Source organism: Lepisma saccharinum, chromosome 3 (assembly GCF_977018435.1).
Source record: "Lepisma saccharinum chromosome 3, izLepSacc3.1, whole genome shotgun sequence".
NCBI classification, from domain to species: domain Eukaryota; kingdom Metazoa; phylum Arthropoda; class Insecta; order Zygentoma; family Lepismatidae; genus Lepisma; species Lepisma saccharinum.
The window spans coordinates 96,523,501-96,546,338 of record NC_139231.1 but is presented as its reverse complement, the minus strand read 5'-3'; the positions used below and the strand labels follow the sequence as shown (position 1 = coordinate 96,546,338).

Genomic DNA, 22,838 nt, shown 5'->3' with positions numbered 1-22,838 from the left:
GATTTTTTAACCCACCCATCAAATCTATGTAATTAAAGTACTTGTGTGTTTGCCAATTGCATCAAGTGTGTTAGAAATCTCAGTTACATGTCGGAAAGGTAGTGGTGAGATCAAGACGACGGGAAGAGGTGACGTGCTTCCGTGAGACCTATAACTCGATCTAAGGCTGCACGAGACACACCATTTGACGCCAACTTCAAAGGGATGCCGCAGTCTTCAAAACCTTACGACCGGGGCCTCCGATTGCACGAAACATTTTTCCATCCACCACGCGCACCCACATCAGGCCCGCCCGTCCTCTTTCCACTCCTTCCCCGCCACTTGTTCCACCATGCGTGCGTCACGGGTGTCGGAACACCGATCAGGTAACGAAACAAATTGGAAGGCATGAGGTCGGGCCCTCCGCCTCACGCAAACGCACACCGTCATGATTTCCCCCCCTCCCTTCCTCTTTTCGGTCAGAGGGAGAGGAAAAAGGGGGGGCGCAGTTCTGCAGTCCCGCACCGTCATTTCGAAATCTCAAGTGCGGGGGTTTGGACAAACACAATAATTGCAAAACTGAAACTGGATTCGAGCTAGATTCAATCATAAAGAATTATCTTTGCTACCCAGAAAAGAAAAATGCTTGTGAACTGGAAATTAGAACGAGCAAAGTGAATGATTGTAAGCTCTGTATTACTATCATACTTGTCACAACGTCCCTTTAGAATTTTTTTATGGTACTCATCAATAAGAGCAAAAGATATTCCTAGTTACTAGTCTTGCCTACCCATCCATTCATGTAAAATCAGAGAAAAAAATTTACACATAGAGACCTAGCACATAGTAACCAAAACGTACCACTGGCCGTACACTATAAAACTTGACTGGAGAAATGAAGTTTATGAGATACGCTGTCATTCAACCACCGTAAAATTACCATGAACGTTTTATGTAATATTAATGGCTACTACATACGAACTGTAATCATTATAATTTTAATAATTCAGGTTTAAAGATATATATATTATGGTTCACACAACTGCAATTTATAATCATTATATATTTTTATGCATTAACATATACAGATTTAATTTTGAAATATTTTTCGTGAATGTCTTTGTTGTACTATTCGCGATTAAAATGATTCGATATGCCATCTGGTGGGATTTTCCGGAACTACTCTATATAGGATACTGTGTTGTGTTGAAGTCGTTCAAAGCATGGGAAATGGTTCGAAAGTGTAACGTCTACTGCACTGCTTTTTGCTCTAAATCGTTTTGTGGGTCAGGACAAGTGAAAAGTTTACATGTCTTGCCAACCCGTGGAATCAACAAAATAAAATTTGTAATGTAATCTGGGAAAACAGAATTGATTGACAGAAGATTGGCATGGGGGATTACATTGATTCATTGATTGATTTGCTTTATTTTACAGTTGTTTTTGTGCCACGTTTGACTAATTAGCGAAGATGGGGATGAGTGATGACTTGATGAATGGAGACCTCGCAAACATCTATGCCCAGCCCGGGATTCGAACCCAGGACCCCTAGCGTCGTACCTCGACGTGTTAACCACTCCTCCACTGGGGCCAGCTAGGGGATAACATTGTAATGTAGCAAGGAAATTTCGAAGAATGTCTGTTCACTTTATTTTCCGAAAGATTATTATATTACATGAAAGTAAAAAATTGTTCTTTATGAATGCAATGTAGGTACGTATGAAATTTGGAACGTCTGCGTAAATGCTTCGTTCTCAGCACAGCTTAACATCTGTTATAGTTCCTGGAATTCACGTCGCATTCGCAATATTTAAAAATATCGCGTAATTTAAACGTTTCTTTCATACCAGCCATGATGACAAGCTGCTATTACGTACTACTACTGAATGTAAACAATGATTTATCCTACATAGAGCGGCCATATTGGAAGCGACACTAGCGCTCAGGCGGTAAGTTTAATCGCAAATTGGCTTGTACATATACCTTGTATGTATGTATTTAATATTCCAAGCGGTTACCGACTCTGTTTGCTTCATATTCTATATAGTTCCTTCCCGGTCTTACGACTGGCGCTCTACAAACTGGCAAGGGAATTGGGGAACAGGGAAGCGACCAATCCAGAGCGATAAGAAATGCAGCAGCCTGTAGAACGATATTCATGTAGTAGTTACTCATCTCGACGTCGTATCTAGCTGCGCCACCGCTGTTGTCAGGTTGGTCTGCTGCGTATTCCCCGCTCACTTTCCTTGCCAGCATATAGAACGCCCGCCCTAAGAGTAGAAAATACCTATAGCGACGCGACGATGCTTATGTGCCCAGGCGAATGGGCCTAGCGCACGAAAAATAACGGTTGCCTACGGTTTCTATATATGAACAGGCAGACGTGGTTAAATATCGGTATCTTACAAAACGTCAAAGCTACAGGAAAAACGTCTTGTGGTTTTCTAGAACGTAGAAGATATTAGTTTGACGCGACTTAAGTTAACTCCATTGATCCTTCCGTCTATGTATGAGAGTGCATGTGTACTATTTGTATTTTAAAAACACTGTCTCAATAACACCGAAAGCTACACTTGGTGGTTTGTAAGTTGTAATCGGGTAGTTGTAAGTGTAAATGTAGAGCCAAACTGACCAAAAAAATGGACCCTTGTGAAAAATGTTAGGGGAGTGTTGAGGAAATTTAGTGGGTATCAGGGGGTAATTGGGGCGTGTGGATAAATCGCTATCCTCTGTTTTCTTTATAAACCTGAAACCCTTGTGCACACATACTCCACGAAAGTACTATTATTAACTGAATTGGTTTAGATGAGTGGTCAGTGTGGCCGACTTGTATTTACGTCTGAGATTCTTATCTCGTGGCCGGCACTGGTTTTCTCCAGCCTTTTGGGGTGAATGTTGAGATGGTACGTTGAATAAAGCAACGACCGCTTTCCCCACTTCCTTATTTCTTTCTTGCAAACCTACTGCGATTCATTTACTGGTACACATAAGCGCCAACATTAAATAAGTGAACCATGCTTTACAAGAAAAGTACTTTTTGTCACAGTAACAATAATTTGTATGCAGTGACACATTTTCCCTGCAAGCTACGTCTAAATTACTGTTCTGTGGGTTAATCATTATTCAGGATACATATACTGATATAACAAAGATAAGACAAAATTTTGCGACGTAATTATTTCGCTGTCCAGCAGGTGGCAGTGCTGTAGTGATCTTACAGTGGAGAAGCTTAAGTACTCTATTATGCATTAACAATGTTGATTCAGATGCATTAGTACTACACAGAATACAAGTGGCATAGTCTTGAGGAACTTATGAAGGAGGTTTGTCATGTGTGAAATACGTAAATCCAGGTAACAGGCCTATCACGGAGGGACGTTAAGTAAGACACGCTGAAAAATATCTTACTGGATTATGTTCCCCTACTATATAGAGTCGACTGCAAAGTTAATGGTCAAATAGGGATATTTTTGTAGAACGTTCACAGGGACTGACAGTCTTATTGAGACATTCGAACTCTAGGGAGCGTGCTACACTATCCCCTCGACCCCCAAAACAGAAACCGACCCTTGATTTCATTATGTTCTCTTGTTTGGACGTGTGAGAAGGGGGGGAGGAACAGGGGACGCCTCCCCCAATGTCGTTTCCAAAGAAGTCTGCGGAAGAGGAAATTGGGAAAGTTGGAGTTTTAGTGCCGCATGTGTTTCCACGCTCGGACAGCCTGCAGGGTCAGTGGTGGTGGGTCGTATTTCTTTCCCCACCGTGGGAGGAAGAGGGATTGCCACTGTGTTTGGCGGGACGGCCGCTAACAGGGAGAGCAAACACAGGGTGAACCTGTGTTCCCGGTACATTACCGTGATCACTGCTTGCGACAACGGCGGGATTGTGTGATAAACGCGTGTCAAGTCCAGGCGAAAAGGTGGAAATGACCGGGAAGGGAATAGGAAGCGACCTCCTGACCTATTTAGCATATTGCTGCACCAGGGAAAGGAAACTTCTCCCAACTCACTTTTTAAAATCTCCGTTGATATCCTTTCTTAAAATGCTTCACAGGAACTACCGTATGTTGTCGTGGGTCAGCCTCACCCGTGTATAGGCCGCACCCTGTTTTTGAGAGAGATCAATTCGGGGAAAATAGTTTGCTTGAAATTTCTCTCAAGGACGAAATAAAAATATAAAAAAAAGCTTTTAGAAATTTGACAACGTTGGGAATCCTTAACCTCGATCTTACTTGTAGTAATATCGATAGTAAGACGCGCCCAATTTTCCGTCCAAATTTGTTTGATAATCTGCAGCCTATAACAGCTTAAATACGGTATTTCAACGGCACTAGAACAAACTATAACTTACATCTCTTGTAAAATCCTCTATTGCCTTGAAAAGAAGAGATTATGGATTCTATTCTTGATTGACTGCGGGTTCTGATAACCCTTTAAGTTCTAGTTCCAGTCTATATTATGGTACATCTGCAGAGTGTACATATGAACTTTGTTCTTGCGCCCCAAAATTTAGAAAATATCGCTTCTAAAAGAGACGCTATTACTAGGTTTGCCAAAACGTGACCTAAGTAGAGCAATTCCGATGCAGTATTCTCTTTGATGAATCTGCAAGTGTAAATTAGTATCATGTAATTTTCGATTATTTATGTTTGCTAGTTGTAGACGACCTGGCACATGGGGAAGAGGACGAAAAAGAAATCTTAAAACAAATGGTTGGAAGTGTGAAGTGGAAAGTTAATGAATTCCATAACTGAAAATGAGAATTTAGGAGTCAGAAGAAGCAAGAAAGGAAAACCCAAATTGATTTTTTTTTTAGAACTAAAAGAGAACGGAGCTTTAAATATCTATTAAAGTTGATAGAGGGGAGTATATAAAGTCGGGAATTAATAGAAGAAGAAGAAGGCTGTACGAAAATGATTTTGGAGCGAAGGTATTCCTCTTAAATGTAAGAAAGGACTGTATAATACATATTATTGCCCAAGAATATAGCATGGTTCAGAAACATGGACAATGAGAAATATGATGATAAACGAATGCAGGTGATAGACCGAGGGACTTGAGAGTATGTTAGGGAACAAAGATACTAAAGGGGAAATCAGGAAAATAAATGGGATAATTTGCAATACAGTATCAAGGTGGGAAAGAAGTGAGTTTTTTTTGGAACCACGAGGATGAGTTTTGATGGGAAAACGAGGAATGAGACACACGGATAGGATGTATAAAGACAAACTGCTAAGAAGGACGCATGGAATGCAAACTGGAGATGAATAATAAGATAATACCACGGAGATGATGGAAACAAAATATTTTGAATTTATAGAAAAGCGGTGGTGAAGATGATTGAAATTCGTTGAGGAGTAGAAACTGTGCAGCATGAAGCTACGTGAGGTAAACAGCAAATAAGTAAATCACAGTTCCGTGTATTTGTTATTAAATGCATTTATCGCAATATATATATTCAAGAGATTGCGGACGCAGAATTTCTGTCCATGCTGCCATTGGACTCGGCAAGAGCCAGATTGAAGAGTCGGCCTCAGAAATGTCCCCGTTGGAAGAATATGAGCGGCAATTAGAACACACAACCTTTATTTTTCATTTAATTCTTTTGTTTTCAACCTCGAATGAATAAACGGCAGAGGTTACAAGAAAAAAGAGCATAAACGAGCAACAGACTAGAATTCCAAATGAGGAGGTCTCATTCCGCCCACGTGTTGTTCCAGCCGGTATCATGTATGTTCTCTCGCACACGCGCTCAAAAGAGGCATTTCAATGATTGCAATGGAGACAGGGAGCGCGGAATACAGATCACTTGATTGTATGCATGTTCGGGTAAAGACTGCCAGCCGAGGACGTGAATCCCATTACCACGGTGGATGCAGCTCCAACAATGAGGAATGAGCACCCATTGTTGTCCGCTGCAACTCAACAGAAAAGGCACGGGTCAGCAGGGATGGTGTTCGGACGGTTTGGCACAAAAAGAGAGAGGCGGGTGGGGGAGGGAGGTGGCGAGGGGTGACGTGGAAGTTTGCGCAATCGATAATAAAACGAGAAGTACATTAAAATACTATCAGCTCCCTATCAATACCTGGTTTTCACAGCGAGGGCACAAAAACATGATATAAATCTGTTAGTCCTGAAAACGTGATCGCTGTACGCATTGGGAGGGGTTGGGGAAGCTGTCAAAAACAGAGTGCTGCATTGAGCATTGATCCAGGGCCGAGATAATGGACCTCGAGGACAAGGGGCGCTCAATTGCTTTCAACACGAAACGTAGCGGTTTCCCAATTAGATGTGGAGACTATTTTCAATTTAGTAACAATTCAGCTCAGTCAGATCCTGTTATGTGAGAATCATTTTATTAACGAACTGGCTGATCTAGTGGTGCTATTTTCAATACTTCTTTGCGTTGAAGTAAGAAAAGATCTGTTGGTTTCATTGTGAACATCTCTGTTTTATATTCCAAACATTAGGTGCTTGAATATTAAACAATAGCCTGGGTGCCAGATTCCCCTTGCACTAGAGTCTGTGTTCAGTTTTATGACTGGGTAGGTTTCAGATCCCCTAAAATATCATCCTGAGTGTCATTATTCACTATTTTGAAATATTCAAGATGGCGTACAATATGGCTGTCCGGAAACATGTAACCTTAAAATCATCTCTTTAATGGTGCAACAGGCATCTGAGAGCCAGGGATTTTCATTGGGCGACGCGTGATCAGCTGATCGAGACTCGTGGCTGATGTTTTCTGGCATTCGAGACCAGACCCGCTACTTCTTTTCAAGTAGGTACCCAATCGTAAACACCGAAATCCTGAGGGCTACCATCGGGAATTGAATCCGGCACCTCTCGCACCAAAGACGAGAGCTCTAACCAATTTGCTACTTGAGAGCCATATGGTGCTAATAATTTCTGCCAATTCCTACATACATGTTACCAATTTAGTAATATTGAGTCAGTGACGATACTATGTATGGGGGTCAGAGGAGTAATGCTGCCTCAGTCAAGAAATCCTTAAGCTGACGTTTCAAGTATATAGTGTTGCCCACGAGACGAGACTTTGGCCTGTCTCGTCTCGTGGAGTCTCGTGGAAATGCTGTCTCGTCTCCAAAATATTCGTTTGTCTTATGACACATGGTCAATCTCGTCTCGTCTCGAATTTTTAGAAGCCTGTCCCGTCTCGTCCCGTGGGCAACACTACAAGTATAAACAATTTTTTCAATTAGACTAATTTTAAAATCAAATAATTAGCATTCACTATTCTTTAGTAAAACTAGAAATTTTGCAACTGAGATAATTTGATAAACGATATGGTACTCCATCTGCCGGGTAAATATGCGATAGTCCCATTTAAAATTTCTGACTTTACATAGGGTTAAATGCACCAAATATAAATAAATACAGATCTTTTTTATCAGAGTACTATTGAACTACTGTTATCCACTTTAGAAAGTAACCAAAGTAACTTCATTTAATATAACATAGTACACTTTAGAATGTTGAATGTTGATCGTTCAAAATTAACACGAGTTTAATAACTAATTTCGGTTTTTGCATGAAGCGATGATATATATTTATTTTATGTTTATCAGATTTTCTGCTTAGAAGGCGAGGATGTTAACATCAACCTTGAAAGCCTGTTCTAATTGTTGTCCGGAAGTACCCATGTTATTCGACGATGGGTGGGCGCCGGGGCCGCTTCCAACGTTAGAAAAGTTCCCGGATTTAAACCGGCAGGTGATCGAACCTGTAGCATGGTAGTCAGAAGCGTTACCGACTGAGCCAACGCTGCCATTTTCCGTTAATGGAGTACATATCTTATTTTACATAAAATGCGGAATTTGAGACATTCCTGTAGTTTTCATAGAGAAGTACAGATATATATTGGGGGGACAAACATTCAAATATATGATTTTTCCAAAAATTCTGTGCTAAATCTTGTTTCAAACCATGAAAATCACACCGGAGAAATCAGCTGCCGCTCTGTACTTTGTTATTTACTAATGCCATATTTCCCAAACAATCTCTGCAAAATAATAATATAAACTGTAAATAGAAACTGCAGTACACGTAGCGGCCGGGACGGAATTTTCAAGAAATAAATTCGAACCTTAAAAATAGCACTGGAATCAAGGAAATGAGCGAAGAATACGAAATATACTCGTATGATTGTATGTTTCAACATACATTGATATCTTTCACATATTTCAGTGATTTTCAGGGTGTAAGGGGTGACCGACCTTATGAGAAACCACCCAATAGTCAACCCTCACTTCCACGTAGTACACCCGGTAACTGCAGTTTTTCAGGCCAACGATGCTCTACGCCCAGGTCTGTCTGTAGTCCTGTATTTTGTCATTACGTCTGCCGAGTGCCCATTCACAGCCTCAGCTTTTAAGTAGGTAGGAGATTAGCCTATAGTCCTCAGAAACAGATGTGGATTTTATCTACGGTAAAGGGGTGGACCCCGTATAATGTGACGGAAGCAAATAGCCTAAGTGCTCACGCACCTACAATTTTAATTTCAAGCAATCAATTAATTCAGTGATTTTTGTACACATTTATGCATAAATTTCGCATGTGTTGGCTAAATAGACATTCGAGCCCTATATATAATGACTATATGCCTAAGGTTCAGATTGATAATATTAATCTCTGCGTTCTGTGTATTATTACTACAAATACTTGACCATCTGTGCTTAAAAGACAAAGTGTTCAATACACGGTAAAGACACACAGTAGTTTGGATCACACTTTAAACTGCAGGTCCAGTTTCAATTTGCCTTTCTGTGCATAAAGTAGACTTAAAAGTAAACTCAATCAGAAAAACAAAAGACAAAATGTATTCTTGAAATAAATATACTCTTCAAATAACTCCCATTTGTGGTAGATGAATTCGCCAAGAGTTCTTGTGTATTTGTGGAGATTCAAACATCTGATTTGGGAAAAAAATTCTTCGCCTTAAAATTGAAAGCTTGTTAAAATTTTACTGAATGCACAAACATCTGGAATATTACGCCATATTAGTTGGAATTGGAATTGTATTTTTAAGTCCACGTCATGCACAGATAGGCTAATTGGGACCGGACCTACAGTTTAAAGGGGGATTCGAATCACTGTGTAATGTGTCTCCAACGGGTATCTAACCCGGGACACCTTTATTACAGAGCGATGATGTTATCACTACGCTATCGCGGAGATTAAGAGTCATATTCATTTTCTAGAAAAATAAATTTATAAATTGAAAAATAAATTTCAGAAAATTTCTAACAGATTAAGCAACAACCTTATAGAATCGAATGAATGTTTAGTAATGCAAACAAAGCAGTGGATCAAGTTTTTTTGGATATGTCTTGTAGACAAAGTTAGTGAATTCTGTTTTGTAGCATTTTATTTTATAGTCCTCGGGTTGGTTTTTATTTCTCCAGTAGACATGTCGAGATCAACTGAATTTCCAGGACAGCAGTAACTGGAGAAACACAAACGTTCCTAACTCTTCTCCAGCTGGATCCAGCATCGACGGGTGGGTCAACCACTTCGACTGTTTGGTTTTTGGACTCGCAGACCAGATCTTTTCCGTGCAAGTTTTTTCCCCTGCTTTTCCACTTCCTTCTTTTTTAATACAACCAATCTGCAGTTTCTGCGTTTTCCGAAATTGGTTTAAAGTTTCGGTCTTTTCGTGATGGCTTTGGGAAATATAAGAAGAAAACCGTCGAGAAAAAATGAAGAGCAAGAGACGGAGAAAAAATGAGCATCTTCCTGGGCAGGTTGCCAATGTTTTCTTCCGTTACTCATCTTGTTCGCTCTTTCCCATCCTAAACTCAAACTCCATCAAACAGAAAACTTTTCCAATGGTGGTCCTGAGCAGTGTTGCCAGGTCTACTCATTTTTCATGAGTTTGACAAAAATCCATACCAACTTCACGACTTGAGAACTCAGTTTCTCGACGAATGCATCAAAGGTAGTAACAGAAACGAAAGTACTTTACATATTTAATTGATTCTTATCTAATTTTGGTCAATTGTGGTTACGATTTTTCTTAATCCTCCTAAGAAATGCATAGAATCTTACAAAATTTTATGATTTCACACTTCTGTACGAAGTAACGCAGAATATCACATTTAAAATATGCTCCACTATATTGTCGCATTATACTTAACCCATGGTTCGGATCTCATCGAAAACTCTGTTTTCTATTCAAGGACGTACTCAGTGGAGACACATTCATCATCCCATGCGTGCATATAAGCATCTTAAAATATCTTTTTCCATTAATTTAAGGCACTAAGGTTGGAGATTTGCAACAGAACTCTTAGCATTTAATTCCATTGTACTGGTTGTTGATTGTCGCCAGTCCATTAATCTTTGTTGGTTTCAGTAACTATTTGATGCCCACTGAAATTTACCTGTTAACTTCCCGAGATACCGTTTGTTGACATGGACGGACAGACGGACTCTTTTTTAGTAGTTTGATACCCTAAAAAATATTATTTTTGTTGATCCGCGACTCGTCATCACTAGTATGGTTCACACATACTTCAAATTCAACTGCCTATTCTAGTAATAATGTAGGCCAAATGAGCTTTAGGGCAATGTGCAAATGTGTGACAGTGACAGAATGTCTATTCTCCTAGGGGCAAGAGACCATAACTGTTGGAGAACATTTGTCACTTTTGTAGCCGGGTAAAATTAAGGCTCTGTTGACCCTGGAGCCAATCATGGAAGATGATTTATTTTTGTTTTGTACTGCATTGCCAAACCTAACAGCCGCAATGGTATACTAATACTCGTGCGTGGGTAAATTTATGGAATATCTGTGGTCTTCTTGGTTCAACTGCGAGGGGGCAGCAGATGATGTTTGGCAGAAGCGTGATTTATAGATTGAAGGTAAAGGCACAAAGTGACGACACTGAACTCCCTCTCTGGTCGGTAACTCTAGCTCTGCTCTTTCCTCGCGTAGAATTCTGGTCAAGAAATACAAACTTTTGCTTTACACTGTGGCAACACTACATTCCGACGGCAATATACATCGTTTTTTATTTTCCCACCAACATTTCTTCAGGCTTGACCTCATTTTCAGCCGATCCATATATCGTTGCAAGTTTGATTGCTTTCGAATTTCTTAACGCCGCGTTCCAAATTTGAACATATGAGCTAATTTTCCACGACAGTTAATTGTTCAATAATTTACTCTGAAGATGAACATTATTATGAAAAATTTCAGGTCTATTTTGAAATTAAAATTTGTTACTTTTAACGTAGTTGCTACGAACACTTGTTTGCATTACGAGAATACATTGGCAGTCTATAATCTGTCCCGGTAATATCTGGTGCAAGGCAGCAGATAACGGTAGAAAAGGAGAAAGCGAGTGGGCGGAGCGAAACACATGCTGATGGTAACGGCTGGTAGCTGCAGTCGCATTTTCCTTTCCATGCATTCACTCACTTTCCCCCTCACTAATTCATTGGTGGAGCCTCCTCGTGCCACTATTTGCGCAGAGACTTGTTTTCGTTCTCTTGCTCCAGAGATTACCGGGATAGAGTATAACTGCAAAGTGGAGCTGCTGTGGTCCAGTCCGTAGGGCGTATGACTTTCATGCAGAAGACCCTGGTTAGGGTGTTTCAAGGTGAGAATTTTCGTGGCCATGTCCCTGCGTAAAGCGGCTCGGAGGTTCACCCAGACGCTAGTAAATGAGTGCCTGGTGGCGGGAGCGTAGTGCGGATCACTTCACCTCCAGAAAAATAAAATAATAGAATTCCAGATCGTGAGTGTTTGCTTGCCTCCACACCTTTCTATGAGCTTTCGTGGTATGCTGCAATGACAACGAAGAATCTTAGCTTTATTACCTGCCAAGTGTGTTGAATGTTCGAGTCTCAATCTCGAATTTGCATGTTCTAGATTCGATTCCTGGATATAGTCTACCATTCATATGGGTTTCTGTTGGTTGTTTCACAGGCATCATTAATCTCATATTTGTGATTAACGTAAATAGGTCGAATTAGAAACTGAGCAAGCTGTCTGTATGGATAAACACAAATAGTGAGTCGATAGTTATAAATAAGAATAAGGGTAAGTTCTACTTATGAAAACTATTACGAGTTTTGAATTGTCTTTTATTTTATTCTCTTAGCCGCGATTATCCAAATACGTCAGAAACGCAACAAGAAAGATACTGTTCGACCACGAAAGACGCGCCAAGGTCTAGTGGACGAATTCAAACACGAGAAGGGCGAAAGTTGGTAGAAACATTCACGCTGTATGTTTGGAATCAGCATTTTGCTTTTGTGCGTTTAGTCAATTATCTGTTAAATTTTTTTTGTTTGTTTGTGGCGATGTGATTGCGATGGCTATTACAACTCGTAACAAACCTTCTCAAAGTGAAGCGAAGAGCATTTTCGCGTTGCACATTCAACCTTCACCACTATTTTGACAGTGGACTCGTCCAGTTAGCGCATGCGCGCTTACGTTCATATTCCTGCGCAAAAAGCATGCTTCTTTAGTTTCCATTTCAAGCTGTTGTTAACCATAAGTGATACAGTTGCGTTGCGTGTTTTACGGATAAATCTGAATCGGTCCATAAGAGGAACTTGTGCTTGGAGATCGATCTGTGGAGAGAAAAGTATTTTGGTGGAGAGGAAGGGGGGTGGGGGGGGGCTTATTCCAGATCCTGCACGAGCGGCAACTTTCCTCAGTCTCTTTCAATCAGCCACATGTCACTACCATTTCCGTCACATTTACCTCCCGGGAAAGACAACGAATACTAGACTTTTATCGAACCAAGACCGTCAGAAAAATACCTCATGCTTGAAGCAAAAATACTGTTGAGGGCATATATATGTGTATATGAGTGTATGTCGAAGTTTTAATAATTGAAGTTGCCTCACGGGGTACATTGTAACCAATAGTTCTGGCGACAGAGACGCCAGTATGGACAGTTGAAAGGCCTGTCTACTTCCATTTAGAAGAACAACGTGCATCAGAAAGCAATATGGCTGATTGCTGTTTCTCAGAAATGTTGTCCAATTTTGGTCTTGGTCACTTTCTGCCTCTTGGATTAATAGCGATGATGATGATGATGAGATAAACACATTGATACATGCAGGCCTGACCAGCGTTTAAAACTGGGATATTTGAAACTGGACCTTCCGTTTAAAGTGGGATCAGAATCACTGAGCTGTCAGGAATCTAACGCTGAGTCCCTCGATTACAAGGCAGCAGTGTAAAGGAGGAGGAGTGGCAAATCAAGGAAGTCACGCTATTACATCGGGATGAATAATATAATTCTCGTCTTCGGTACCTCGTGGAAATTTGCTCATTTGCAATGACAGAGTTTACTCCATTTATGGTTTACTCCATTCCTCCTCTGAATCATTTTACATTAACTAAACAATAATCTATTAAAAACACTAATTATAAAATTTTTAAAGATGCATCAATATATAAATGAGCAAAAAGTAGATGTAAACACAATATTACGAGTAAATCCTTAAACAAACCGTATGAAATTGAAATCTACTAAAATACAAAAGCGAGAAAAATGTTACCATTTTATAATAAACACCCCCCCCCCCGCACACACACACACACACACACATACTCCACGTAAAATACATGCAGTGCTTATATTCTGGAAAGAAAGGTTTCCATACTTTTCAAGTTGGTTTATTCTTGTGTTCATCATAGGAACTATTCAATACATTGTGGTATGTTTATAGTAGTTGTAACCAGTTCGTGTTGCTAAGGTGATCCGACACCATTTCAAACAGTAAGTCACGTACTGATTATCCTATTTGAGCGTAAATTTTACTTCAATTATGACAAAGAAAGTTTTTGAGACACAGAGATATAACAGGGAGTTTAGGACAACGACCTGAGTTAAGAAGAAAACAACATCGCAACAAAACTGCTGTAAACTGGATAATCTGGACCACACTTACCACCGTCAGCTTCTCTCCTCGCGCTCCTCTGCCTCATGATGACCTCTGGATCAGAGCCCGCGTCTTCCAAAGGCTGAGGCGTCAAGTTATTAGAATTGGACCCTGACAAAGGTGCTATGACGTCATCGCAATCTTTGGCGGTAACGATTGTGGTGTCCGTTGTTGGTGTTGCGGACGGAGCCAAGGGTACGGCGTCCTCGTTTACGCCGACCTCTTGGGCCTGCGGCGACTTCGGTGGTTCGGTGCGTCGCCTGCAGATAACCAGCGCCGCCACCGCGAAAACTCCTCCCAAAATTAGGGCAGCGGCTGCGATCAACACTCCAAGAACTATGGCTAAGGGCTGGTGATCCGAGGAATCTGTTAAGAGAACAAGAAGGAATGAACAATATTCGTATTAGCACCGACTGTTGAATCGGTATTTCATATAATTAATTTCTGCCATAAGAAAGAAGTAACCTTCACCAATCTGCGAACGCAGAAATATCTAAAAAATGAAGCAAATCTAACAAAAATTTTGAAATTTTGAAAAAAAATTAGCGCTGGCATTATATTCACGAGTCTATGTCGTTTTCAAAACCCCGAGGACCTTCCCCATAGCGTAATGGTAACGTTGTCTCCTTGTAATCAAAGTGTCCCAGGTTCGATACCCGTTCAGATCCCATTTCAATCTGTATGTCCAGTCGTGTTTAGTTTATCTGTGAATATAATGGTCTTTAACTTCTATACAGAAAAGCCTATACTGAAAATTCAGAAAAGATCTCCCTTCTACAGACTTTTTACCCAATATAATAACCTTCCACCAAGTGCCGATGCATAATTTTTGTGTACTATCCTTTCTTGTTTTCATAACGTTAGTGCAAAATTAACACTGAAATTTTCTAAATAAATTTAGCCATTGCTCAGATTATGTTCAATTCTACTGTATACTTAACTTTGAACAACTCACCTTTGAGTTCAGAAGGATTAAAAACTAGAAATTAATCTATTACAATATAGAGATTTACACGCAATACACTTATCTGTACTCTATAATTTATACACAACTCAAACGTAGCACAATGATCTAAACTCTTGCCTTTGGTGTGAGCTGTACCAGGTTCGATCTTTGGTGGCTGCTCCAAAATGTCACTGTTGAACGATAATTGGCAACTGAGGAGCTACTTGAAAAGAAGAAATAAGTAGAGGACTCTGGTTTAGAAAGCCAGATATCAGCTGCAATCGGAGAATATAATAGATGACCTTTTCGAAGACACTAGCAAGATAAGCTCCATTCCACTTAGTGCACACTAGAAATTCTTGGGTGAATCTAGGCCCTGGAGCCTGGTCACACATGTCATGTGTTAGTCACTATGTGTATATGATCGTCGATTCATAATTATCATACTTGCGATTAGCCAAAAGTTTCAAAAGAGCGACGTAAAATAACGAATATGCGCAGACACACAAGCGTCTTTGGCTTCGAAGACTGTTGTGTCACGAAGTTTGTTTTTTCTTTCATTTGTACACAGTCATTTTCTTCAGAATTGTCTCACGTTTTACGTGAAATCTATGGAGAAATATGTACCACTTTTAATGGTAAATAGCAATTCAGACCACCTCAGCACATATTGCAGATCATTGCATTAATATATCATCCATCTTTCTTTAGGTAAACCATAGATTCTTACCAAATCTATATCTCAATCCAGCAATTCTCTCTGCCGACCTTGTGTAATATATTTCTAGTGGGGCTAAAAAAGCTGATTTGCATCGAGCGATTTACTCCCCAAATGGAAATGTGATATTGTTCTAGCCCTTACTACCAACATGTGATTGACAGTTTAATTTTCAGTGATGAATTGCTATCATAAAATGTGTGTACTTTATTTTCCGGCAGATTCAAGGCTGGTTGGTTTGAAGGGCAAGGAATGCATTTTTCAAATGGATGTCATTGAATTAAATTTAACGGCAATTCACTCTTTTTACAAATGGTAACCGTAACAATTGCTTTCAGCTCTCTCAATGAAGAAATTCTTTTTCTATTTTTTTTTTAAATCAGGAGAATGGATGTAGTTTTATCTATAGTGTGAAATCAATTATAAAACCCGTGGTGCAACAGGCCGTGAGGGCCAGGTCCTACCTCCCTCCCCCTGCCGATTAGACATACGTTACGTGGTGACGTGTGACCAGCACGACGAACCCCGAGTCGTTGAAGGTTTATGAAATGTATTACTTGTAGGAATATCACGGAAGTGTTTCTATTTGAGCAAATGTTAAGACCGGTATATTGAACACTCAAATTTAATTACTATAATTAATAGCCATTCAGACATTCTTTTGAGTTATTTGAAATTTGTTGATAATCAGATGTGAGTTGTTTTTTCTGTTTCTTTTCCTAAAGTAATATAACCGCAATGAGTGTCATTTCGACATAAAGATGAAGGTTTGTATTGTAGACATTGTGAGGTTTCGATAACTCTGTCGTTGGCTAGGTCGGACTTTGGTGGATATGAAAACAAAAATTTCCATATTCATAATATTGCATACCATACGGAGTTGAGAGCCTTACCATTATTTTCGTTACCTCCCGGTAGATGAGTAAGAAACAAGACGCATGGTTGCAATTCGAGAGGTTAAAACTAAAAAACGGATTACCTAAAGGTGACAAAATTTCATGTACCAAGAAGAGCTTTATTTAATTTAGTTGCATCAAACCAGACACCACAGGAATTGGTATTGCGCAGAAAGAGAAGGAAACCAATTTCTTCACCCCAGTTGCAGGAACAATTGGTGCAGTATCTTGTTATGGAGAACGTTTTAGGATAGTTTGAGAATACCTCTAGCTCCTATCCCATCTACCTCTGATGCTTGTACCCCAACCACTACCCATCATGATATCCCTTCAACGTTGCCTGCACCTACTACACTTGGCAAAGAAAATAATTCCATCAACGGTTTTTCAAGTGCCAATGGTGCAATTGAAGTCGTTCCGAAAATTTTGGGATTCAACCCACCCTGCTTCGTAAATTGTGTAGATTTTCAGAAACGGGATACCTCCTACTTACTTACCTCGTATTTACCTCAGAGTTATGGATTTCACTGCTATTCTATTTTACAAGCCCTTTTTGTTCATTTCGCGGGATATTCCGTATTTGAAGCTCTTTTTTTCTTAGGATAGAATTTCGACATTATTTTACGATTTCAATTGTTTTTTTTTTTTGTTTTTTTTTGTTCTTGTGAATGGTGGATACTCTAAGAAACATATCAAAATGTAGCATATATATTTGGTCAGTACTTAAATTCGCTATAGTTAGATGAATTTGCAGAAAGAATGATTGTTACTTCATAATTACGTACTTTCCTTATTACTTACAATATGAGGGAGGTATACCGAAAAACACACTTTTTGTCCATATGAAACCCTAGTTTTTCACATCGCATATAATGGTTCTATATGCATATATTCCTGCACATTTTATCACAAAATGTGGGCTATCACTGTCTTAGTTAAAATAATATTGCGTATAGAGCTAAAGAACCATGTACTTGACAGCCTACGTAGTTCCTTTGTTTAGTTAGCTATAAAGTTTATATATGTATATATTTCTACTAAGCAAACGCGAGTTGTTTCAACTGCATATCATTTGTAGAGGAAGAAGCAAAAACTCACACGCACAAACGACACATGGAAATCCAATTTCCTTGTATGGCTCGCTGTATTTGATCAGCACTCCAACAATTAAATTACTCCACAGGTGGATATTGAGATGGGAAATTCACCAGCTTTTTTTTTTTGCAGTTCTGCCGGAGGCGAAAAAAAATTAAAAATCGAGAAAAATAATATTTTTTAGTTCTGTAGATATCCATGGAGAAAAAGTAATGATAACAGACTCGTTCGGTGAAGTTATCAGTAAACATTACCATTCGCTTGTGCAAAAGGTACTTTATTCAACTTTTATTTTTATAATAGTTTGCACTTTTGTGTAACCTTAAATATCATTATTTGCAATTGTGAAACTTTGACATTGTCCGATATACAAGACCCAGATAGTTATTAGTGAAGTCTTGAAGAAATTACGTTTAGGAAAGTTTTAATAACGATTTGATAAATGTTTGGAAATGAATTACTTAAGAAAATATCACTGATGCCAAGCATTTAATTTTGGGAAAGTTTTAAGATGGGCTTATTGGATATTATGAAATTAAATGCTGATAGGAATATCAAATATATAGAATTTATATTTGGTAAAAAATTTAAAATCAGGTTAATTAAAGTTATGAAATGAATTATTTAAATTCTTCATTTCAGTGTCATTACTATAATTGGGGATGTAAAATGGATTTAATGGATTGTGCGAAATTAATTACAAACACGGATATTATTCGTGGTTCAATTACCCTGGAAAGGAAACTTTCTTAAATTTCAACGAAGTACACAACACAGGCAGATTTCTACATGCTTAAATTTGGCATTAGTTATACAACATACAAGCTACTAACTGACAGCCTTTACGTAAGATCTGATATACATGCAGTCAATATACGAATGTTTCCTTCCATGAATTTGCCTCATCTATATTGTAGTCCATATTTTCACATACGAGTTTGTCCATTTAAAAATATTTTTCGCAATAGCTGCCATGAAGGGAAGGATGGAATGAATCACATGTAAATTTCTAAGTAAATTTTGACATGTGTTACAAATTTTATTAGTTGAGGCCTTTATGAATAATAACTACGAGTATGTGTAAATTAAGTGTAACCTAATTCCGATACTTTCATGATTTTAGTGTATTTTATATTATTCAGAGGTGTATGTGATTATGCACACACAACCCAAAATGACAATTGATAAACATTTGTAACATCTATTTCGACTCAACTAAAATATCCAAATGCATAACTTTAACAGTGACATGCTTTTGGTGCTTCAAAATTCACAGGAAAGTACTTTTATCTGTTGTTCAGGCAATGCACGAAAAAGTATCCATTGAACAGATCGGACACAATTATTTCAAATAAAACATATCAATTACAACCTTAATTTAATGCAGTTCTGAGTATATGTAGAATTTATGAACCTTATACACAAAAAACAAAAAAGCACTTACCTCTGCTTGTAAGCATCTCCATTGCGGATATCCTAACTTGCGTCAAGACCACAGACTCGCTCTTTCCCTTAGCATTCACCGAATAAATGGTCATATCGTAATCTCTGCCTGGTTCGAGGCTGTGAAGCGTAAAACTGGGTTCCGCGCTCAGGACCCTGTGAAGTGGATTCTTCGTTTCCTTTACTCCAACAGGTTGCGCCAAGGGGACCGTAGACTCCGTCACTTCTAAAACAAAATGCTGCGGAAGACCTCCGTCGAACCCAGGGCGACAGTCGACCTCCAGTCCTCCCAGAGACTTATTCTGTATCATGCAACCTTCAGGAGTTTGCGGTGGTCCTGGAAGTATAACGAACAATTGTTATCGGAATGTACAAATCAACTTGCCAAGTATTTATTAGTGTTAATCTTACAGTCATGAGTAGGCTACACTGTTCTATCTTCAGTGATAAAGGGCGTTTCAATAAAAATACTCGTTTTCTTAAATACAAAAAAAACATAGTCCTGTCTTAACTCTTAACTTCCCAGGTCATGTTTTTGTCAAACTCTGTGCCATGTCCGGTCTCACAGACCTCTATTTTAAACTAAATATAAAAAAATACTTAACTGCTGAATGCTATAGGAATGCTAATGTTGTTAGGTTAGATCTGTTAGGCTTGGTTATCTTAGCATGAATACACTTTAAATGTATTATTTATGCTAAGAGATCTAAATCTTACAAGCCGAACCTAACACCTTAAGCATTTAACCCTTAACTCTCCACGTGCGGTCTCACAGACAGCTAGCATTTATTCTTATTCTGTTGTTTATGCGTAGGGGTGGGGTCTGATTCCACATTACTTCCTAAAGGATTCTCAAACCATTTTAAAATAGTATCCTCAAAATCAGGGTCTGTAACACAAACAGTAGACGATGGGCCAGGTAATGAATCCATAACACACAGGCCCAGGTCCGGTCTCGGAGACCATTAAGCACAAGAAAGCAATAAATATCGCTCAAGGTCATATTCAAGTGGGTACTGACGACTTAAACCAATGCAGGATTCGGGAAGGGACAACTAGACAGCGCTGCAATCTCCTGCCCCACGCCTACACATAAACAACAGAATAATAATAAACGGTAGCGGTCTGTCAGACCGCACGTGGGAAGTTAAGGGTTAATGGGACATACATTACAAACACAATAATAGTGATTGCCATTTGTGATACTCCACAGCCATCTTCATGCTTTCACCTTCATGTCTGCCAGGTGATCCAATACCTTGACAACGTTCACACTTAAGCATGGCGTTGATTTCCACATGGATTTTATTATTTTAGCTTGTCAGTGGCCTGCTGTGGCCGATCTGCAAGTACTTTGCTTTTCAAGGTCCCCACAGAAACTAAGAAAAATTAAATTAACTGATGTAACATAGACCGTACAATCATTATATTTACAAAATTATGTAGCAGTAACTCTATGTGCAATCCATGTTTACATAATGGTGTAGTTTTGTTGAACAAATGAAATTCAACAAGTGTTGCCAGCACCAAGAAGAAAAATTTGCCGCATCGAACTAAATATATATATATATATATATAATGTTTATGCTGTCTTGTACTTAATTCAACAGCTGGGTTAGGAATTTATTTATACTTATATAATAGTGTCCAACAGATGTAACCTAATTATAGTGCTCTAATTACATAGCTTCAGCAATTAATTTATTTTTAAGTTGTAGAAACTCGCAGTAAAAATATCAATCGTGACCAAAGTTACATGGAAAATGCTCAAACATTTCGCCAGAGTAAGAGATCGCCTTAAGGAAGTTGCACACTCACCACACCAGAGAGGCTGACAGAGATGACGTTTTCTCTCTCTTACAATTTTTTATGCTAATAAAGTATTTGGAATCCTCTATTGTACCATTGTAATTTTTGGTAGAGAAGGAGCAAATTTTCGTCGGAGTGCTAGTTCCCGAAAGTTCATGTGAAAGTAGATTGACGTATGAATCGAATGTTGCATATTCTTGAAAGTATTGGATTTCAAAGACCGAGGGAATGTTGACAAAATGCGTTCGAGTTTTGGAACTAACTATTTTTGTACATGGAAGGTTGAATCGATTAACCATTATAATGCAGTAATGCCATCTAGCCAATATTTGTCCTGTCGTAAAGTTATGACTTTACCTTATCCTAAAGTTCAGTTGTCCATCTGTTTCATATGGTTCTAGTAATATTGGACATTACATGGTATAAATGTTTATTTGTTTCCTGCAAGAAATTTTCCCACGTGGCGCTGTCAACACTTACTGACTCTCATTTTTTTTTAACAAAACTACGCCATTTTCGAAACGTGGATTCCAAGTATATTTCAGTAGTCAATATCACTGACTTTATACTTGACGAGGGTTAAAAAGTACTGATCTACCACCTAACGTCATAAAAGAAAAATATATACTTTAGTATATGATTATACAGAAAAATTATAAGGCACATGAATGAAATAACAAGAAAACTTATACATAATAGCACTACACAAAGAAATGGCAAAAGAAAAAAATGTATGTACGTACATTATGTGTGTGCTCAACTAAATGGTAAAAATTTTATTATTTAGTTCCAGTGTAGTTGAAGACAAGAAGCGACGAAACTGAAATAAACCAAAATGTAATGTACGAATTATATTAACATTCTTCGAAGGAAAAAGAAAACAGCATGGAGCGTAATTATCAGAAATTCTCAAGTTTACATGAAGATATTTACAACACCCGTGACACCAACTCTGTAGCTCTTTGGTGCCCCTCAAACGATAACTTTCACACGATGTGCGTGAGAATTTTATTAGGGGCAGAAACGCCCTAACAATTACATTGGACCTTTATGAAAATGATCATGCATCAGGCACCATAACGACGTTCGTAAATCCTAGGTTATCGTGCATATTTATCAGCGGTAAGCGAGAACTGCGTGGAGTGACATTAGTTGGTATTCCAGAAAAGTACCCCCTTTGGCTCTTCTCAAATTCATGAACCTGCGACAGGAAATTATACGCTTCGGATGCAATAAGATCTGGTACAGCTGTTAGCCAAGCTGTTATTTTTTTCCAGCGAGTCAGACTGATCCAAAGATCTGCACTGAAGCACTATGCAATTGGTATACACCTTTCCCTTATTAGGCGCCAAGGTTGGGAGATCACACTGTTATTATGCTTTCAGAACTGAGTTGGGAAGTAAAGTGTTGCCAGATGCTGGTTTTTAAAAATATTTCCTTTATTGTTCTTCATTTGGTTGCCCGTTCTAGTTGATATGTTACTATTGTTCTATCATTTTCATGGTCAGTCACACTACGTCCCATGTATCTAACATGCAGTTTTTTTTATTTTTTAAAGCAAATGCTGTATCACACCCCGGCCGGTTCAAATCCGGGAACTTTTCTAACGGTGAAAGCGGCCCCGGCGTCCACCCAGCGTCGAATAACATGGGTACCTGGGGGAAACCCTGGGGGGTAAAGGCGGTCAGGGGCGTGATGCTGATCACATCACCCCCACTCACGACCGGATCAAGAAAGTGTGGGGCGTTACACCCACACCCCCTATACGCCTTCATGGCGTGGTGCTATGCACAGGGGAACACTTTACCTTTTTTTTTTAAATGCTGTATCACATTGTCATGGTTTGATTTGTTAAGAAAATCATGACCGGAGGTCAGAAGTTGATAACGTAAATATTCTCAAAAAATTACCTTTAAAATTCTATTATAACCATGAAAAAATTACCTGATTTTGAAAAACTAATAACATCTAAATTTACTTCAAAATATATAGATGATTTTTTCTTCAGTGACAGATTTGTCAGATTC

General features: G+C 38.9%; 1 protein-coding gene across 1 annotated transcript in view; it reads right to left on the bottom strand.

Moving 5' to 3' along the window:
• The window catches only part of LOC145985616 (adhesion molecule nephrin-like), a 375,184-nt gene that overhangs the window by 6,070 nt on the left and 346,276 nt on the right, over window positions 1-22,838 (bottom strand). The window contains exons 12-13 of the mRNA XM_083119686.1: window positions 19,004-19,339; window positions 13,914-14,270 (exon numbers count right to left, since the gene is read on the bottom strand). Coding sequence (XP_082975812.1) covers window positions 13,914-14,270; window positions 19,004-19,339 — 693 coding nt within the window. The remainder of the gene's footprint in view (window positions 1-13,913; window positions 14,271-19,003; window positions 19,340-22,838) is intronic.